Here is a 21783-nt window from a genome sequence, read left to right as displayed (position 1 = left end):
CACATTTCTTTGAAATTCTAGCTACCTTTTATTTCTAAGGTGCAACTGTCTCTTGGTTGACTCTCCTACTCTCTGACTACTACTTTTTAGTCTCCAAGTACCTCATTTTCTACTGCCATTTAAATGTGACTGACACCTTTCTAGCGTTCTATCATTAGTTCTTTTCTCCTTACTACTCACATCTTCCTAGATGATCCCACCTAGGTCCTTGGATTCAACTACCATGCTATTGGCCAGCACGTGGTCTATGATAACATCTATCATACTTGGTATCGCCAGCCTAGATCTCTTTCCTGAACTTTGGGTTAAATATCAGACTTCTTCTCTGCAAAACTTCAATTAAACCACCCTCCATCTCCTCCAGAATTCCTCCTCTCCAATATTACCTCTCTCACCAAACTGTACCTCTCACCTAGCCAGCTGTCCAAGTACAAAATCTGGGAATCATCCTTTAACCATCCTACTCCATTACTAACGAACGACTGACAACCAAAACTTGTGTCCCCATTTCTGAGGCATATCTTAAAGATCTAATTTCCTCTCCATCTTCACTATAACTGCTATTAGGGACACATGATTCCTCAGTTGTATTATGGTAATAGCCTTCAACTGTATTCTTGCCTCCAGTTTTATCATAGTCTATAAATTTACTATCCACAACTGTTTTTACAGTGAAATGAATAATCATAATTCTGAACATGTCCGGTTTAAAATATTTTGGAGCTCTACACTACTTTTAGAAAAGAAAAATTCCTTAGCATGATATACAAGGCTCTTCATGATCTGACTCCTACCTACTTCTTCAGCTCATTTCTGGTTCCCAGTAGAGCCAGTATACTAAGTTCTTGCAGGTCTAGAACATGCTAATTTCCCTTTGACTCTATGACTTTGCATAAACTGTTTCCTTTCCTGGAATGCCTTTTTCCACATAAATATTTCTTGATAGTTTAAAACACAGACAATCCTCATTAACTAGGAGTTTTCATAAACCTAAGTTAGGAACTCTTTACAATATTACCATGCTGAACTTATTGCTCAATATACAGTGCTGCAATTGGTTTGTTTAACCTTGTTCAGGAGACCATCAGCTTCGTGAGGATAGGAACTATTTCTTATTCATGTATTTTTAGGCAACAAGCAAAGTACAAAGCACCTGAATATTAAATAACTATTTGTTGAACTGAAGGATAACACTACCATCAGATCCATGATTTTTCTTTTTAACAGTTTTACAAAAGATTATGATTGTAGGCTATAGAAATTTCACTAGAAATAAAAATTAGATATTACAGGTAACAAGGTCCCCAAATTAAGATTCTGTTCATTAATATTTATGTTATGCTACAAACAGCACATATTCTTACCATGAGTATGTAAGAGAGTTCTGTCAAAGGTATCTTTAGGGGGACAAATATTCTTGCATCTCTCATGAATCTTTTCCCAAATTAAGATTCTGTTCATTAATATTTATGTTATGCTACAAACAGCACATATTCTTACCATGAGTATGTAAGAGAGTTCTGTCAAAGGTATCTTTAGGGGGACAAATATTCTTGCATCTCTCATGAATCTTTTCTCTCTATTAAAAAGACAAATAAATATTATCAATGCTATGTGGCAATATGAGTATCCAAAGCATTAAAATATTTAACAGAATATCAGAATATACCAAGTAAGTTCTAAAAGTTTCTAATATGAAATCACTAGCCTCTTGAACTTAAATACAAGTAATAAGTATGCTTAATAAACCAAATATAACTTAGATGTATGAATGTCTATATACTTACCCATTTTATATAGTTGCAGCAAAATCTCTATAAATTTGGAATGAAGTGGAAAAGTCAATTTAAAAAACCCTTATTTTTATAACAGAAATCAATGGGGGGACTTCCCTGGTGGCCCAATGGTTAAGAATCTGCCTTCTAACTCAGGGGACATGGGTTCAATCCCTGTGGAGGAACTAAGATTCCATATGCCTTGGAGCACCTAAGCCTGTGAGCTACAATTACTGAAACCCCCACAATCTGGCACCCACCCACAACTAAAGAGAAGCTCAAGCCTACGTGCCTCCCTGAAGTGTCCATGTACTGCAAAGGAAGATCCCAAATGCCCCAACGAAGACCCAACACAGCCAAGTATTTTTTTAACAACTTTTTTAAAATAAGGAAGAAAAATTTAAAACCTATATACCCAAAATAAAAAGACAGATTATTAGTTAATACCTCCTCTGAGTCCAAAAAAAAGTCAGAAAGAAACTCCACTGTGATTTCAGATTAGATGACCACTAACAACACTGTTATCTTTTCAAATATCATACATAGGACATATGGGAAAGTGCAATGTGGTAAGGAAAAATAATGCTAGGTTAATAATATTCAGAATTCTGATGGCAATATTCTAGAACTATCTTCCAAAGTGGCTGTACCATTTTGCATTCCTATGTACAATGAATAAAGAGTTCCTATTAGTCACATCCGTGCCGGTTTTTGGTCTTGAAAGCTTTTTGGATTTTCATCATTCTAAAAGACAGGTAGTGGCCCCTCATTTTAATTTGCAGTTCCCGACTGACATATGATGCTGGACAACTTTTCATATGCTTACTAGCCATCTGCATCTCTTCTTTGGTGAAATGCCTGTTCAGATCCCTTGCCCATTTCTTCTGTGGTGAAATGTACATAACATAAAATTTACCATTTAAAACCACTAGTGGAGGTGGCCAAGATGGTGAAGTAAGAAGAATCTGAACTCACCTCCTCCCACAGACACACCACAATTACAATTATTTACAGAGTAACTATCAATGAGAACCTGGAGAATAGCAGAAAAGATTTTTCACAATTAAAGACATAGAAAAGAAACCACAACAACACAGGTAGGAGAGGTGAAAGTATGACCCGTACCTATAGGTCAGGGACCCACAAATGGGAGAAATATCAGAATCACACAGGTCCTCCCCAAGGAGCAAGGGGCCTGAGCCCCATTTCAGGTTCCCCAGTCCAGGGTCCTGCACAGGGAAGATGAGCTTCCAGAATGTATGACTTTAAAAACTAGAGGATCTTATATTCAGGAGAGCTGGAGAGCTCTAGGAAACAGAGACTCTGCTCTGAAAGGCTGTGCACAAAATCTCATATGCTCTGAGACCTAGCCATAAACAGCTATCTGAAAGGGGCTTGCTCGAAACTCACTGGATAAACTTGGAAGAGGCAGGAAGCAACTGAGATGCTTCCAGGGAATGGAGATAATGGGAGCAGACATCTCAGGAGCATGCTGTACTGCAATGACACCAGTGCTGGTAAACACCGTTTTGGAATCCTCCCTCTAGTCTATTAGCACTGGGAACCCAGCCCTGAGCCCACCCCAGGCTGAGCAAACAGCCACACGGGGACTCAGCCCCACCCTTCCAGTAGGCCCAAGCCACTGCCTGAGTCACAACCCCACAAAGGCCATGTGAAAAAGACATACAAATGGTCAACAGACACACAAAAAGATGTTCACCAGCAGTAATCATCAGGGAAAAGCAAATTAAAACCACAGTGAGATACTACCTCACACCTGTCAGAATAAATCAAACAAGGAACGTTTCACTTTTGACCTATTACTTCAATTTTAGATTATTACCTGAGAGATTTCCTGTTGATATACTGTAAAATGTTCCTTGCTGATCTGTGGGAGGTAGAATGAAGGTATGACTTCAGTGTCCACAAAGTCCAATCCCCATGTTTTTGTGAAGAAGTCAGATTCTCTTTTTGCTAATCTAGGATCATTTAATGCTGCTGGGAGATTTACTTTGGAATGATATATAGTCCATCTATGTTGATCTGTAACTAGAGATGGGACAACACATAAACTATTTGAATCACCTGCAAAAAGTAAACAAGAGAACTCTGTAAGTAAGTTTTATGTTTGAAAGTACATTCTAGAAAAAAAGATGTTCAGATTATATAAGCAAGTAAACTCTCCCTTCTATAGCAATTGTCTTAACCTTCAGCTTTCAATATCACCTGCCAAAGGTGAGGAAAAATATGTACAAGATAAAGGATATACAAAATTTGAGGGTTATAATTGAACAGTGGGGTGAAGAAAGTCTTTCATTAATCTCTTTCTTTAATGTACAATTAAGGAAATTTATCTTTTTTCAAAATAAAAACTTTTTTTCAACATCAAAACTCTTCTACATTCTATTGTATATCTTCTATTCTTTATTACTCCAGATTTTTTCATGGGTAGGCATATTTTTCTATTGTTTTATGGCAGACCTGGTTCCAATATCCTTTTTTTAGCTTATAATTAGATAACTGAAATGCTGCTGTAACATTAACCACACAGGAAAGAAAAACATGCAGTTGGTTCTCGTTACTCGGTTTGTTCTATAAAGTCACTAGAACACGTAATAAGCAAATAGTGAACCTTTGCCCACATGGGAAATACACGGTTCAGTTCAGTTCAGTCATTCAGTCATGTCCGACTCCTTGTGACCCCATGGACTGCGGCACACCAGGCCTCCCTGTCCATCACCAACTCCCAGAGTCTACTCAAACTAATGTCCATTGAGTCAGTGATGCCATCCAACCATCTCATCCTCTATCGTCCCCTTCTCCTCTCGCCTTCAATCTTTCCCAGCATCGGGGTCTTTTCCAATGAGTCAGCACTTCGCATCAGGTGGCCAAGTATTGGAGTTTCAGCTTCAACATCAGTCCTTCCAATGAATATTCAGGACTGACTTCCTTTAGGATGGACTGGTTGGATCTCCTTGCAGTACAAGGGACTCTCAAGAGTCTTCTCCAGCACCACAGTTCAAAAGCATCAATTCTTCAGCGCTCAGCTCTCTTTATAGTCCAACTCTCACATCCATACACGACCACGGGAAAAACCATAGCCTTGACTAGATGGACCTTGGTTGGCAAAGTAATGTCTCTGCTTTTTAATATGCTTTCTAGGTTGGTCAGAACTTTCCTTCCAAGGAGTAAGTGTCTTTTAATTTCATGGCTGGAGTCACCATCTGCAATGATTTTGGAGCCCCCCAAAATAAAGTCTGCCACTGTTTCCACTGTTTCCCCATCTATTTGTCATGAAGTGATGGGACCAGATGCCATGATCTTAGTTTTCTGAATGTTGAGCTTTAAGCCAACTTTTTCACTCTCCTCTTTCATGTTCATCAAGAGGCTCTTTAGTTCCTCTTCACTTCTCCATAAGGTTATGCATAATACTGGGTTATGCTCCTATAAATCTCTGGAACTTTCATCATCCAATCAACATATAATCTTATTTTGTGTGTGTTTCTGTTTAAAGACACCTTATTTAACAAATATTGTTCAGTCTTTAACACTGTACTCATGGCTAATACCACTATAACTCATACCTGAATAAAGCTTACACAACATATTTCCCTCATGTAGTCTTCCTGTACTTAGAAACACTAGAAAGCACTTAAGTGCTATGTTTGGAAAATATTTTGAACAGCAAAATCATGAGCAAAAGTACAAAAAAGTATGGCACTAAACAGACCACAAAAGGGACATGTGTTTACAGCTTAAAAGCTGAAAGAAGGCAGAGTGCTGCTTTGTTCAATTTCAGGTGGGAACGTGTACATCAGGCAATTCAAACTTTTCACTCCTTTGTGCACGTCTGCAAATGACCACGAAAGTGCCACAAACAGTGATTTGAGGGTTACAACTAAGTTTTAGCAATTAGGTAAATTTGCAAATGTAGACTCTGCAAATAATGATGACTGACTGTACTATGTTTAACTGAAGAGCTTTTGATCTGTACCCTCGTCTTCAATTTTTTTTTTCAATTTCTCTAAGTGACTTCTTTTATGGAAACATATAAAAACAACTATATTCCAATTTCCCAATCAATGTATTTCCAAATTATATGTCATCCTACTTTTCACATTTACTCTTTTAAGTATATGGAATCTAACTATTTATTTAAAGGTAAAACAAATTCTCAATAAAATTCCTTAAAAAAAAAAGAGCATTACCTGTGGGTTCCTTGGGACACACATCTGGCAGTGACTGCACAGGTCGAATGTGTTTTGTCGGGTCTACCTCTTTTTTAAAGAAAACATCACTGCTGCTTCCTTGAGGCACTGGTGAAGAACTGTGGCTTGAAGCCATTGCATAAAATCACCACTCAACTGAAAATGAGCAACAAATAATAATCAAGACACAATACAAATCATAATTCACCTAAAAGTATAATGCATGTCATAAATTTTCTTTCAAAAACAGACTATTTAAAATCCATCAAGGTGTAAGCACATAATTTGAATACTATTAATTGTGGGAGTCATTCACTATATTCAGTTTGCTAAGAAAGTTACTGGTCCTTGTTTAAAAAGTATTCTCCTCAAAGTGTGATATCCTTAGCCTTTTATCCAAAGTGAAACTAGATACCAAAACTGTAACCAATACATATTAAAATTGAAAACAGTCCATTCATTCAACAAATATATAATTCAGCACTACAGCAAAATGGGTAAATGTATGGAATTCTGAAATCTGACTGAGCGCATATCCCAGCTTCACTTACCAGCAATATAACCTTGAGGAAATTTATTTAACCTTTGTATGCTTTACTTCATCTGTAAAAATGGAGATGAAATGCATTTATCTCATAAACATTTTGTAAGAATTAAAGGAACACATGTATGTAAAGCACTTAAAACAATGCCTACCTCAAAGTTAGTGTTTACAAATGTCAGTTATCATTATGATTACAATTACTATGTGACAGTCACTATACTAAGTATTTATAAAAGAACTATCATTTTTCAAGGTACTCACAATTATATTAGTTAATCAAAATAATCAAATCCCTAAACAAAACACAAGTTAATCTATGTTTACACTTTTTAACAAATACAGAAAGAATTTGTGGGCAAGACAACATAATAAAGGCTACAATGTCAGATAAGACTTTACAAACGAAGCAATACATAACCTGGATAATGAAGAATATGTATTATTTTATTATCAGACAGTAGAAACTCTTACATTGCTGACCATATCAAGCAAACACTAGGCATTCAATAAATATTTTTAATGAAGGAATAAATAAATGAACATAAATAGAAGTCTTTATTTGAAAAGGCACTTAAGATATCACCTTGTCTAAGTTCCCCAGTACTAGAGATAAGTATAGCAAGGCCCAGAAGGACTAGGTAGTTTACAAAGATACATGTGGTTTATCAACTTTTTTGCAAAGCCAATTTAGGAAATGTGGTGAATAGAAAAATAAGAGTAAGATATAAGAAGCAAAGATATAAGGGTAAGACTGGTGACAAAAAAGTTATCTACTCTAACTCCTCTGTAGTTTGATAGTAAGTTTAAAATTACATATCCCAGACTTCCCAGGATACCTGTTTCAGTCCTGCTAACACAAAGGAAACACATTCAATTATACTATTCACTAAGACTAGTAAAAACAAGCTGCTAAGAAAAGAACAGAGATAAATAATTTCCTCAAAATTCCTGAACAGAAAGCAAAAACAGCGTGAACAAAGGTTGAGAGACATGAAATAATCATAAGACTGTATGGAAACTGACTTGGCTAGAGAGAAATGTTTGCTGACAAAAATGCTACCAAAAGTACTGACAAGTACACCATATTTACACACACACACAAGGACAGTATGGCCAGACTACAGAAGCTATTAGAAGTTTAGGGGGAAAAGAGTACAATGATGAAAACATCTGGGAAAATTAATCAGGGTCTTGATTTGAAAGGCACCACTGGCCCAATGCATTTATGCCCTTTTACAAGGAGATCCAACCAGTCAATCCTAAAGGAAATCAGTCCTGAATATTCACTGGAAGGACTGATGCTGAAGCTGAAACTCCAAAACTTTCGCTACCTGATGCGAAGAACTGACTCACTGGAAAAGACCCTAATGCTGGGAAAGACTGAAGGCGGGAGGAAAAGGGGATGACAAAGGATGAGATGGTTGGATGGCATCACCAAGGCAATGGACATGAGTTTGAGTAGGTTCCGGGAATTGGTGATGGACAGGGAAGTCTGGTGTGCTGCAGTCCATGGGCTCGCAAAGAGTCAGACAGGACTGAGTGACTGAACTGAACAGAACATTAAGTATACAGCTACTTCTGTATAAAAGCATTTGTATGTTTAAGAGAAAAGAAATATCCAAAAGATAGGAAACAGTGATAACACAGAATCCTGTACATTAAGTGTTTGGTAAAGACAACTGTAAATGTAACATTAAGTCTGCTTAATATTTTTGTTACTTTCAACAAATAAAACGGCTAAAAGAAACATGCTCTGACACTTAAAGATGTAGGCTACAAATATATGGAAAATGTATTTATGTCAAACACCCATTGCTTGATGTCAGATAAATTAAACATTGATTCCAACAACAGCACATTACCATTTCAATGTATTCTATTTACCATCACGTTGTTTTTACAGTGAAAATAAAGTCTAATTGCCAACTTAGGAATCTAGAAATACTTGGGAAGATGGGGACAAAAAAAAATTTCTAGGCTCCTGTAAGTTACTTCTCACTTCTGGGTGGAGAAATAAAGATATCTTATTTACTCCTTAAAGTTTTTGAATTGGTTAACATATACAAGTTTCTGGATTTTTTTTCCCTACATCCTTCCTAATTCCTATGAAAAGAGGGACAATCTTTAGCTATAAAGAGATTATGTAAAATTAGAGTACTACCTACATGAGTGAGTCCCAATTTCTAACCATCTCTCAAATCCTCTCACCACCCTGTTTTTATTAAGACACAATAAGAACCAAACTTTGTATTAATAACCACATAACAAGTATGATACAGACATTTAATAAGTGCAATCATTGGTAATAAAACACACTGGACTTATTCAAAAAGCATGGATGTATAAACAAATACAGTAAACCTACACAAATACAGTAAACCTGCTAAGTCACTTCAGTCGTGTCCGACTCTGTGTGACCCCATAGACGGAAGTCCACCAGGCTCCCCCATCCCTGGGATTCTCCAGGCAAGAACACTGGTGTGGGTTGCCATTTCCTTCTCCAATGTGTGAAAGTGAAAAGTGAAAGTAAAGTCTCTCAGTCGTGTCCGACCCCTAGCGACCCCACAGACTGCAGCCTACCAGGCTCCTCCATCCATGGGATTTTCTAGGCAAGAATACTGGAGTGGCTTGCCATAAACCACACAATTTCAAAAGAATAATCTTTCAAAGAAATAATCTTTCACTGAAAGGCTAAAGAACAGAAATGATGAGGCATCATGGTAATAGTTTTAGTGTAAGCAAAGAATAGCCTATTCAGAAAAACAAACAAAAGCCACAGAATACAGGGAAAAGGAAAGCTCTCAGCACTAAATGCAGGCAACTCCTGATTTCTATTAATAACACTTGCACTTGTAACTGCCACCTAGATGCAAACTAGGCACTTAACCAGTGGTCACCAACAATGAGAATCTATAAATAGATCTACCCTTCTTCACATGGTAATCTTCTCATAACCACATCAATACCATATTCAAATATCTTCTATTGAAGCCTTGATTTCTTACACTTAGTCACTGTTTATGCATTTCTATTTTGCACCAATCATACTGAAATTTTGGTTTTCATATAGATCTTTCCTATTAGACTGTGAACTTCTTGATGTTTCCATTTCCCTATGTATTCTACATGCCTAATATAGTTCCTGTCACATAGGCAGTATATAAATATTCTACAGAAGAATGAAATGGGAGATATGTAGGACAGATCAGAAGAGAGAAACATTAGACAATTACCAATAATCCTTGAGTGAACAGATAAAAGCATATGTCTGGGCTGATAAAGAAAGGAATAAACAGATTCATTCATTTCAAAAGCAAGAAACTGGAAGGATGAATACGTCAGAAACATTTGATTTTCTTTCCTGTAGTTCAAAATATCTTTTTATGCTAAAAGTTTAGTTAAGATGTTCTATTAAAAAGGGCTAGAGGCAGTGTCACTCCAGAAGCAGTGAGCACACCAACTGCTCAGACCCTGGTTTCTGAATACCATTCCGTATAAAGAAACAATGACTCTTTAAAGAAATAGTTGACTCCAAACCTGGAGCATAGAAAGAACAAGTTGATCTTGTGTCAGAAAGCAAGGAAATCCTCTAAGACCAGTAGGATTTATCAAAAGGACCAAGGACCAAGTTAAAGGGGCTCCCACTGGTCACATTTATGACAAGTTGAGCACGCTAAAAAAAACAAACAACCCTAACTGAGTGTAACATATTGAACTAACAAAAAATGAATCTATCATGATACTTGGAGGAAGAGGAATGAGGAAGAGGGGTGAAGTGGGGTAGGTAAAGGAAATCTCTTCTTTACAGAGGAATGCCAGTAAGTGTGAAGAAATGACTGAAACAAAAAATCAACATTTTGTAAACCCCAATGTAAAAATCATCAATGTATGCTGAAGCTATTAGGTGAAAGGCTGCTCAAAACCAGAAAATTCACCTAATACCTAAGAATTAATATCACCTTACAGATTATCTTGCAATGCAAAGGGGAAAATTTATCTCTAAAATGGAAAAATCTGGCTGTCACCACCTTAATTAACCAAGTCATCAAACTTAGCATCATTCATAATAGTAAGACAACTTGATATTATGGGATTCATGAAATGACAATATGAGATAAATATCATTACCTATGAAGCACTTTCACCAAAAATGTTTAACCCAATCTAATCAACCCTCTAGACTGAGGGTCAACTTCTCTGTTCTGTGGATTCCTTCGGCACTCTGGTGCCGAAAACCCTAGCAGAATAATGTTTACAATGCATAAAATACATAAGATTAAAAACTACACTTAAATATAGCTATCAAATTATCTTTTTAAATTATAATACAGTATAATTTGGGGGTTTTTTTTCTGTTTTTTTATTTTTTTTACTGGGTCTTTGGATGTGGGACATCTTTTTTAAATAGGATCCAGCATCTTCTTGTTGATGGTTTTTCAATAGCTAGTTGCGATTTTGGTGCTCTCTCACAGGAGGAAATGAGTGTATGTCCTTCTACTCCACCCTCTTGAACTGCCTTTATTTTTGCTTTTTGATTATGCAACTCTATCTAATTCCTTTAGGACTGACTGGGGAACTCAATTGTGACTATTCACTGGAAGGACTGTTGCTGAAGATGCAGCTCCAATACTTTGCCACTTGATGTGAAGAGCTGACTCAATGGAAAAGACCCTGAGGCTGAGAAACATTAAGCGCAGGAGAATAGGGCAGCAGAGGATGAGATGGTTAGATAGCATCATCAACTTAACAGATATGAATTTGAGCAAATTCCAGAAGATAGTGGAAGACAGAAGAGCCTGATGTGCTACAGCCCATGGGGTCACAGAGTCAGACATGACCTAGTGACTAAACTACAACATCATCTAATTCTTAAGCAATAAATGAGCATAAATATTTTGAGATACTTGCAACGATTTAATATGATATGAAAACATGAGAAATTTCACGTGGTAACAAAGTTATATGTAGCATTAATATCCATGTGAAGGGTTTCTTACATTTACAATTAAAGGAAATGCTAAAATTCAGTTAAGGCAGGTTTTTCAACGATGGCACCATTAACACTGACATTTTGATCTACATAATTCTTTGATGTTGGGGGTTCTCCGCCTGTACATTGTAGGATCTTTAGATGCATCCCTAGCCTCTATCCACTTGATTCTAATAGCAGCCTTCCACTCAGTTGTGACAACTAAAATGTCTTCAGACACAGCCAAACATTCCTTTGTGGGGAAAGAGAGGTGAGAGGACAAATCACCCCAGTTGAGAACCACTGAATTAAAACAAAGATGTAATTTTTTCCCCATCCAAAATTCAGACTCCCTGAATTCTATTCACAGACCCTAAAGAATATGTGAACTGCAGGTTAAGTACTTTTGCTCTAGACCTACCTTCCAGTCTAAGAAAATAGATGGAAATAGGATATTGGGATTTAAAACAACATGGGGAAACAAACTGAGAATATGAGATAATCTATGAGAAAACTGGCCTGGACACTTAGATCAATGTCATTTTTGAAAGGTGGGAAAGTATTCTACATTAAAATAAATAAAGACAACAAAAGGCAATTGTGAGCCCTGACTGGATGCTGGCTCAAAAAATTTTGCTCTAATACACTACACTATCAACCAGTCCATTCTAAAGGAGATCAATCCTGGGTGTTAATTGGAAGGACTGATGCTAAAGCTGAAACTCCAATACTTTGGCCACCTCATGAGATGAGTTGACTCACTGGAAAAGACTCTGATGCTGGGAAGGGTTGGGGGCGGGAGGAGAAGGGGACGACCAAAGATGAGATGGCTGGATGGCATCACCGACTCTGTGGACATGAGTTTGAGTGAACTCCGGGAGTTGGTGATGGACAGGGAGGCCTGGCGTGCTGTGATTCATGGGGTCGCAGAGAGTCGGACACGACTGAGCGACTGAACTGAACTGAACTGAACACTATTGGAACAACTGAAGAATTTTGAATGTGGACTGGATGTTGTATGAGATTTTGGAATTACTTTTAATTTTTTTAGGTGGATTAATGATACTGAGATTATGTGAAAATTGTCCTATATTTAGGACATGAACACTACAGTAGCAGGAGTGAACTATGTCACCTACAACTTATTTTCAAACGATTCAGTAAAAATTACACACAGAAAATGGCAATGTTAAAAATGGTTTATCTAAGTCAAGTACATATGATTATAACATGTTCTATTCTTTCACTTTTCTGTATGTTTTTTAGTTTTCACACTAAAAAGTTGGGGTAAGAAACTTTTCATATTTTTCAAGCATTAAATAATGTGAAATATAAGTATCAAAGAGAAGGAAAAACAATAAATTTGTAATTGTTAATCTGTCCTGAAGATGGCATTATTGTACAACTTCAAATATGGAAGAAAAATCAATAAATTTCAATCAGGTTTTAATGTTGTAGAAGAAGTAATACCACATATAGAACCTGGAATTCCTTAAAAGCTGAATGAGAAGGAAGCTGAGACAGAGAAACATTTACCAGATGCATTATCCAGGAACTATGTAAAAATCTCCCTTGCTTCTATATTAAAGTAATAGCTGCTTATAGAGAACATTGATATTACAAAATCACTCACAGCCAACTCTGAACTATCTATGGAATTGGAATTGCCTATTACAGGTAAAGTAATAGCCAGACTTTTTTTTCCCCTCTACCATTTCAATGTATACAAAACATTTCACCAAAGTGGTTAACACAGATATACTAATTAATCATTTTACTTCCCTTCTAAATTTCAAAAGTGACTACTCTACTTTATATATACCCTATATAATAAACTTTATAAAATCTAAACTTGCTTGCCCTCTACTGACCTTCTATCATACTGTGATAGAAGTCATACTTCTATCATACTCTAATTGGTCTCTCTGCTTCCAGTTTAAACCATTCTGCACACTGCTTCAGGATTAACCTTCTAGAATGTTTTCATTCTGTCATACTTTAGATCAAAAACCTTTAAAATTATTATTTTCCAAACAAATGCCAAGCTCTACAAGTTGGTACTTAAGGAATTCCACAATCTGATGCTTACCTTCCTTTCTACCCTTATTTCCTATTACCCATGGATAATCTCTGTTCTAGATAGGGTGGTCTAAATGTCGCTTTAATCCATCAGGCTAATCAAGGCTTCCTTGTCTTTGTTAAGGCTGTGCCTTCCTGGACTATTCATACCATCTTTCTACCTATTCATTGCCTCTTCTCCCTTCAAAGTTCATTTCAAATTTCATTTCTAGATTAAATATATTAAGAAAAATATACACACATTCTAAAATATGAACAAAAATAATCTCAACATTATTTTTAAAAGCAAAAAAGTTGAAACAACCAAACTCCTAAATAAGAAGAAATTGGTTATTTAATAAGCTACAGTACAACCAATGGATTACACTATCAATAAAAATAGGATTGCAAACTTTACATCCATTGGGATGGTTACTATCCAAGAAAAACAAAACCAACCAGTCAAACAACAACAAAAAGTGTTGGCAAGGATGTGGAGGTACTAGAAGCCTTATGCACTACTGGTAGGAAGAAAAATGGTACAGCCATTTCAGAAAACAGCAAGGCAATTCCTTCAACAGTAAAAACAGAACTACCATATGATACAGCAATTCCACTTCTCTGTATATCCTCAGAAGAACAGAAAGCAGCATCTTGAGGAGTTATTTGTATACTCATGTAACAACATTATTCATAACAGCCAAGAGGTGGAAGCAACCCAAGTGTTCACTGACAGATGAATGGATAAGCAAATGTGGTATATATACATAATAGAGTATTATTCAGTTCAGTTCAGCTGCTCAGTCGTGTCTGACTCCTCTTTGCAACCCCATGGACTGCAGCATGCCAGGCCACCCTGTCCATCACCAACACCTGGAGTTCACTCAAACTCATGTCCATCAAGTCAGTTCATCAAGTATTATTATACTATACTATAATTACATTATACTATTTATAATTATATATATAATTATATAAGCATACATACTTATATATAAGTATATAAACACTAGTATTAAACACTAGTATATACTATACATAGTATATTATATATACTATTATTATACTTTATTATAATTATATTATACTATTATTATTCAGCCTTAAAAAAGAAAGAAATTCTGATGTTTGCTATAGCATGGATGAACCTTGACAACACTATGCAAAGTGAAATAAGCCAATCACAAAAAGATAAATGCTGTATGACTCCACTTACACAAAGTATATAAACAGTGAAATTCACTGAGACAGAAAGAATGTGGTTGTCAAGGGCCAGGGGTGGGAAAATAAGGAGTTGTTTAATATGTTATAATGTTTCAGTTTTGCAAGATGAAAAAGTTCTGGAAATTGGCTCCACAACAATGTGAAATATACTTAACACTACTGAACTGCACACCTAAAAATTATTAAGATGGTAAATGTTATATTACATATACTTTTACAATTTAAAAAAATGTCTAATAGAATTGCAAAATACTGAATGACATAAAAATGTTTAACATATATTGTTAAGTGGAAATAGGTCTTAAAGTAGTATGTCAGTATGATCCTAATTTTCTAATTTAAAATAAGCATACGTATTTCCAAAAAAAATGCACAGATATACACCACAATTTTAACAATGGTTACCTCCAAAGACAAAGTTACAAGAAATTTTTATTCATTTGTGCTTTTTTGGAATTTTCCAAATGTTTTCCTATGAAAACTTATTACTCTGTATATATTAGTCAGGGTCTCCAGAGAAACAGACTCAGTAGGATATTTACAAGATAGTTATTCAAGGAATTGGCTCACCAACCTGATATGGAGACCAACAGAAGTCCCACCATCTGATTTCTGCAAACTAGTGAACCACAAAAGCCAAAGGTATAATTCAGTCTGAGGTCGAAGGCCTGAAATCCAGGAGGCCACTGGCATTAATATCCAAGTCCAAAGGCCGTGAACCAAGAGCTCAGACATGTGAGGGCCAGAGAAGATAAACGTCCCAGCTCAAGAGGAGAGAACAAATCAGCTTCCTTTGCCTTTCTGTTTTATTCAGGCCTTCAAAGGATTAAATAATGATGATGCCCGCTCACACTGGCAAAGGTAAGTATCGTTACTCAGTCCACTAAATCAAGTGCTAGTTTCTTCCAGAACACCCTCAAAAACACACTTAGAAATAATGTTTTGCCATCAATATGGGTATCCTTTAGCTCAGTCAAATTGACAGGTAAAATTAACTATGACGCTTCATTAATGAGGAACAATGCTATTATTAAACAGCAAAAGTTCAGGTTCAGCCTTATACCTACCTCCACTATAAATCTTTTCTAATGGTTATTAACCCTCAGAGGGCTTCCCTGGTGATTCAGTGGTAAAGAATCTGTCTGCCAGTGCCAGAGAAGCGAGTTCAATCCCTTGGTCAGGAAGATACCTTGGAGAAGGAAATGGAAACTCATTCCAGTATTCTTGCCTGGGAAACCTCCTGGACAGAGAAACCAGGTGGGCTATACAGTCCATGAGGTCACAAAAAGAGTTGGACACGACTTAGTGACTAAACAACAATAACCCTGAGAAAACTAGCCTTCCTTTGATCTGGGATACTTACGATCTATATCAGCAATTTACAAACTTTTTTGATCCTATAGCCCATCAGTTAAAAAAACTTTTAAAAAATCATCATTTATAAATTATATAGGGTACAACATGCATTATATTAATGCATGCAATATAAAATTATGCTAAATGGAAATTTTTTAAAAGAGGAAAAACATTTAAAATAACCTATTAATTGCTGGCAAAAAAAAGTATCTTTTTACTCTATTTTTAATAGATATTAATGTGATTTCACTATGATTATTATTAAAAATCTTGATTTAAACTTCATGAAATGGTGATTCAAAGGTTTGGCTCTGAGTTCAATTTATTTTTATACCTGGTTTTAATGCTTGTTATTGGGGCAGAGGGAAGTATCTCACATATGAATGTAGAACCAAATGGAAGAAATCACTGATCACACTGTCTAAACTCTATTTTGAGATTTTTAAAACAAGGAAGAAAACTCCACTCTGGGCTTTTAAAGAGATCATCATTTAACAAAATAGCACAATGATGAAATATTTCCAAACATCCATTTTTAAAACAGATTTACAATAGATTGAGTGTTTCTAAAAAACCAACTACTCTTATTTTTTCACTATACTTTGCATGTAAAATTTTATATATAAAACTTTTTTATTTAAAAACAAACAAAAATACCCTGTGGGAACAGATTTAATATGTCTGTCTGTCTGTGTCTGTGTATTTCATTCTGTCTGGTTACATATATTGTCAAGTCACATGCCATTTCTAAAAAAAAAAAATCAGCAAGTTTGGAATGCTTTTTCTTCTTGTTAATAAAAACATACATATAACACATTCTTGAGTTTGACAGCTCTTTTGTACTTTTAATATATGACTAAGGAAAAGCTTGTATTAAGAGTAGGAGAATACAACTCTGTGCTTTGTTATTTACCATGGTTCCATTATTAGTATCTATCCAAGATATAACTTCTCTATAGGAGTTATTGAACATTTTGTTAAGAGTTGGTTTATTTAAAACTAGATAACATAATTTGTAAGCCTAATTAACTACTCATAAAAGGCTATTATATCACAAGGCTAAACTAAGTGAAGGATACTACTGTTAATCCCTTGAGCTTACTCACTTATCTATATAATGTGACTATCTGATAAATAAACACGTGTACTGATTGAAGATGTTGGTATCAAACTTCATAACAAGTATTAGTAAAAGTCCACTTCTTTTTTCTTTAGATAAAAAATGAATATTCCTTAAGCTGCATGCAATTTGACAATGGAGTTTAGACTTAAGCCACAAGACTGTGGTGAGCCATTATAGACTTAAGACACTGGTGTTGAATTGATGATATATCATTCCAGAAGAGTATTAGTAAGGAGGGCCAAGTATAGTATCTAAGGGGACCCAACAACATTTCTCAAGAAAGAAAGAAAGAAAGATATAAAGAAAAGCTTGTGATAAAGAAGAGAAAGAATATCAAAGAAGGTAGATGGAAAAAGGGAAGAAAAATCAGCTCAGAATTCACAAATAAAATATTAATACTAAGGGAAAAAAGTCTCCTTTACATTTGGCAATTAGGAAGTAACCACATCACATTGGAAAGCAATGTCAAGTCCAATAGTGGGGGTGGAAGCAGAAAGTAGAGGTTGGAGTGAAATAGGTGAGGAAATTAACACACAATGGTTATTGTTTCAAGAGATTCAATTATAAGATTACAAAACTGAATACATAGTACAATTTCATTTTGAGATAAAAACTTTATATAACTATATATAATGTATGAAAAGGTATATGACAAAATGTTAATGATGGTAAATAACAGGTTTCTCCTGACCACAGTATTTAAGTACTTCCTCCTCTTACCTTATCCCCCATCCAACACACATATCCTGGTTACTCTCTACTACTAGCCTTATGGTTTGTGATCTTTATAGCACTTTCTCAAATTATAACTGATTATTTACCTGCTTATTTCCTGTCTTTCTCACTACATCATAAAATTATACTTGTTTCATTCATCTTTCTGTACCACACCTATCATGGATGAATGTTCAATGAATGAACAAATGAATGACTATCATGGAAAAAGAGGTAAGCACAAACAAGCCACTAATAATGTTTCTTATAAGTTCACGTTCAAAACAATCTAAAAACCTAAGTTAAAAATAAGTTACCTTGTTTGTATAACATTACCTGACATCCTAAAATTTGATTCTAGATTTTTATCTTTCCTGTAACACAGTATAATATAATGGTTAAGAAAAGTGACCATAAAGTGAGTTAGATCTGTCATTTATTAGTAGTGTGACCTTTGACAACTTTCTTATGTTGCTCTCAGTTTCCTCATTTGTAAAATGTGACAGCAACATTGTCCAGTCAAAGGAAAGAAAAAAAAAGTAGTGGAAAATAATGATGAAACTTTAGCAATTTTTGATAAAAAAGCAAAACTGTTTGTGAGAAAGAAGAGGGATAATGAGGCACAGAAGCTAGAAAAACTATTTTTGGAAGACAGTTAATAATGGTCAAAATTCAGTCCATGGAAGTGGAGTGGATGAGATAGTTGGACCAGACTTTAAAAGATCATCTGTCTTAACTGTTTATCAATATATGAATACTTTCTACTCGGGGTCTCTCTGCCTCTATTTGAAAACCGTCAGTAATGGAGAAGTGACTGCTTCAAAAGCAGATTACTACTACAAAGCAACTGTAACTGTTTTAGGAAAAAAATTATCTCTTGTAGTAAACAGAATCAGGCTTCCCTGAATTTTGCATCACCGTTCCTAGTTCAACCACATTACATAAATAATAAATAATTCTAGTCACAGGAAAGTAATATCACAAAGGAATAAAGTGCCGAAAAAGAGGGCTAATGAGAGCTCAGAGCAAGGAGTGGGGCAAATACACGTAAGAGGTAAGGAAGAAAGCAGTCAGAAAAATCATCCTATAGAAGCCAAGGGAGAAGGGTCCAGAAGGAAAGTATGAACAGTAGTGTCAACATGCTGCAGAGAGAGAGATCAAGGAGGTTTTTAACTTCAGAAAGGACGCTGGATTAGAACAGTTTTAGGACAACGTTTGGGGCAGAAGCCATACCACAAGAGGTTAAGTAAATGATGAAGTAACAAGGCAACAATATCAACATATTTTTGGTGATGAAAGAAAAGCAATTAAGAGTTGAGCAAGAATTTTTTAGGCCATTTATACCACATTTATAGGCAAACAGCAAGAAATCAACTGGGGGTGAGATTAAAAGAAATAAGAAAGAGTGGTGGAAAAAGGAGATGAGAGAGAAGGAAGAACTTAGGGCGATGGGATGGGATGGATGGAGAGGAGGAAACAGAAAAGATACTGAATAGTTATACCCAGAGACATGAGACACCTTGGGCTATGCCCCACTTTGAGAAAAACAGGACTTTGTCAGGCAACAGTAAAAAAATGAGCAAGCTGATCCAGAAGAGTTGCCTTCCATACTACTCTTCTGCCTAATGCCCTTATTCATGATGCGAGGGGAGATCAGCTGGGACTTGGGTGAACTTGGACTGCCTCACTCCCAACACTAGTTCTGAAAATTATCTTAAGTCCTAAGATCAAAAGGGCAATGAAAATATGTTATCCATGAAATAAGGAAGGATGGCAGGGGAGAGAGAAGCAACAGAAAAACAATAACAATAATAATTACTAAACACTATATGGTCCATAATTGCTTACTTTCCTTTATATGATTTTGCTGGTCCTGCTAACAACCTTGCAAGAAAAACATTTCTGAATGAATCCATAAATGAATGAATCAGTGATCCCTATTCTGTGATAGAGAAACAGGTTCAAGAGTAACTTGGCTTCACACCATTTAGCTAGTTAGTTGTGAAGACGTGATCTGCACTCAGATCTTCTGATTCTAAATTCCATATCTCTGTCCCCAAAGCACACTGCCTCTCTGGAAAGAAAATAAAAAAAACAAATCTAAGTTTTTCACTACTACCTCCCATCCATGTCAGGCACCCAGTGTGTTACTTTTCTGTCTTCTTTTTCTCATCAATTACCAATCCAATTATTTAAAATAACAATTATTATTTGTCCATCTTATATTAAAAATAAATGGCAACAATAATTAATATCTTTGATAATTTTTAAGGACTATTTTTAGGGCAGTTTTAGGCTTCCCTGGTGGCTCAGACGGTAAAGCGTCTGCCCACAGTGTGGGAGACCTGGGTTCGATCCCTGGGTTGGGAAAATCCCCTGGAGAAGGAAATGGCAACCCACTCCAGTACTCTTGCCTGGAAAATTCCATGGACTGAGGAGCCTGGTGGGCTGCAGTCCATGGGATCGCAAAGAGGTGGACACGACTGAGCAACCTCACTTCACTTCACTAGGTTCAAATAATTTTATAAGACTGAAATGCGTAGAAAATATTACTTAAGGAAAAAGATACTATACATTTTTATTAGTATAATTTACCATTTTTCTAAGCAAAAAGGTAATTCCTGAGCTGCAATGAGGGATAAATATGCTACAATGGGTCACCAACATGAGAAGACAAGTATTTATATGACAGCATTAATTTGTTAGTATTTTCTGAAAGCTCAAATCTTTATGTTTAATAGCTTCATTATTGAGATCACTGTAAGCAATAATATGATATATAATATTTTATAACTTAGCTACTTTAAAAATTATGATTAGACTGTCAGATGATAAATCTTACATAATAGAGAAATATATTATTTTCGTTTTAGCTGAAGGAAAGAAGCTTAACTATACCATTAGCCAGAAATTGGCTCTTAAAATTCCAAAAGTGTTGTGCCAAGTGTTTCTCAGAATATGACATATTTGAGATATTTTAAATTTACTATGATTAAAAATTAATCTCTAATAATTTTTATCAAATCTATCTTTGGTTGGACATGAGAGTGTTTTTTTTTCTGCACATATCAGTATTTCTAAATTGAGGGAAATCAATTTGAAACTAAATAAACACAGAAAATAAGAACAGAGTTGTGCTAATCTAATTTGCTTTTTCCTTACATTCCCATTTGACATTTATGAGACCCTGTGTCTTGCAGGAAATTCTAAATATATGTGTTTCCTTAAGTTTCTTATTTACTTTTGATTTAGTGACAAGGAACAATAAAAGAGACTCTTGTCTGGAAGGATAAGAAATATAAATATTTACAATATTAAATTTACATATTCTTAAATGGCTATAAAATAAGTAATATTTAATGTGTGACATTCTTATTAGGAATAAAATCACAAATATCCTCAAAATACAATATAAATACATTTTAAAAATCTAGATGTTATTAAAAATAAAAACAATGTCTTTTTCCCCCAGCATCTATCATATAATATGCTAAAAAAAATACTATAGCAGCCACTGAAATTAAGGTTCATAAGCCTGTAACTGAATGATATAACTGTACTGTAAAAAATCTGTCTCTAACATGTAAAAAGTTTTATGTAAACAAAATATAACTTGGATGCTTTATTTTACTCCTTTAGAGCATTGATATTACTGTATTACTAGTGAAATTTTGTCAGAGTCAATCAGATAAGAACATGGTATTCTATTCTTGGTGTCTTGGCCAAAGAGTAACAAATCCTAAAATCACTCATTCAAAGTTACTGGAGAATACAATGTCTTAAATATGTAAATCAGTAGACACTTATTAACA

The 21783-nt window shown here is 35.3% G+C and overlaps 2 protein-coding genes across 4 annotated transcripts in view; both read right to left on the bottom strand.

Moving 5' to 3' along the window:
• Positions 1-21783, bottom strand: part of VPS54 (VPS54 subunit of GARP complex) — a 173638-nt gene that overhangs the window by 78461 nt on the left and 73394 nt on the right. For 2 of the 3 annotated variants that reach the window (XM_055401023.2, XM_088841305.1), the window contains 3 exons: positions 5984-6139; positions 3619-3860; positions 1501-1579 (listed from right to left, as the gene is read on the bottom strand). In XM_055401023.2, coding sequence (XP_055256998.2) covers positions 1501-1579; positions 3619-3860; positions 5984-6119 — 457 coding nt within the window. In that variant the 5' untranslated portion in view covers positions 6120-6139. Of the gene's footprint in view, positions 1-1500; positions 1580-3618; positions 3861-5983; positions 6140-21783 lie in introns of those variants that run through there. The other variant, XM_055401028.2, reaches the window with a different exon arrangement.
• LOC148776133 (uncharacterized) overlaps positions 6544-21783 on the bottom strand; it is a 72567-nt gene continuing 57327 nt past the window's right edge. Inside the window, exon 5 of the mRNA XM_088841782.1 lies at positions 6544-6586. The gene's annotated coding sequence lies outside the window, so the exon portion shown is untranslated. The remainder of the gene's footprint in view (positions 6587-21783) is intronic.

This window comes from Moschus berezovskii, chromosome 11 (assembly GCF_049115385.1).
Source record: "Moschus berezovskii isolate FMDL1 chromosome 11, NW_MosBer_1.0, whole genome shotgun sequence".
In the NCBI taxonomy this organism is placed as follows: Eukaryota; Metazoa; Chordata; class Mammalia; order Artiodactyla; family Moschidae; genus Moschus; species Moschus berezovskii.
The sequence above is the reverse complement of the archived record's forward strand: the minus strand, read 5'-3'. Positions and strand labels throughout refer to the sequence as shown.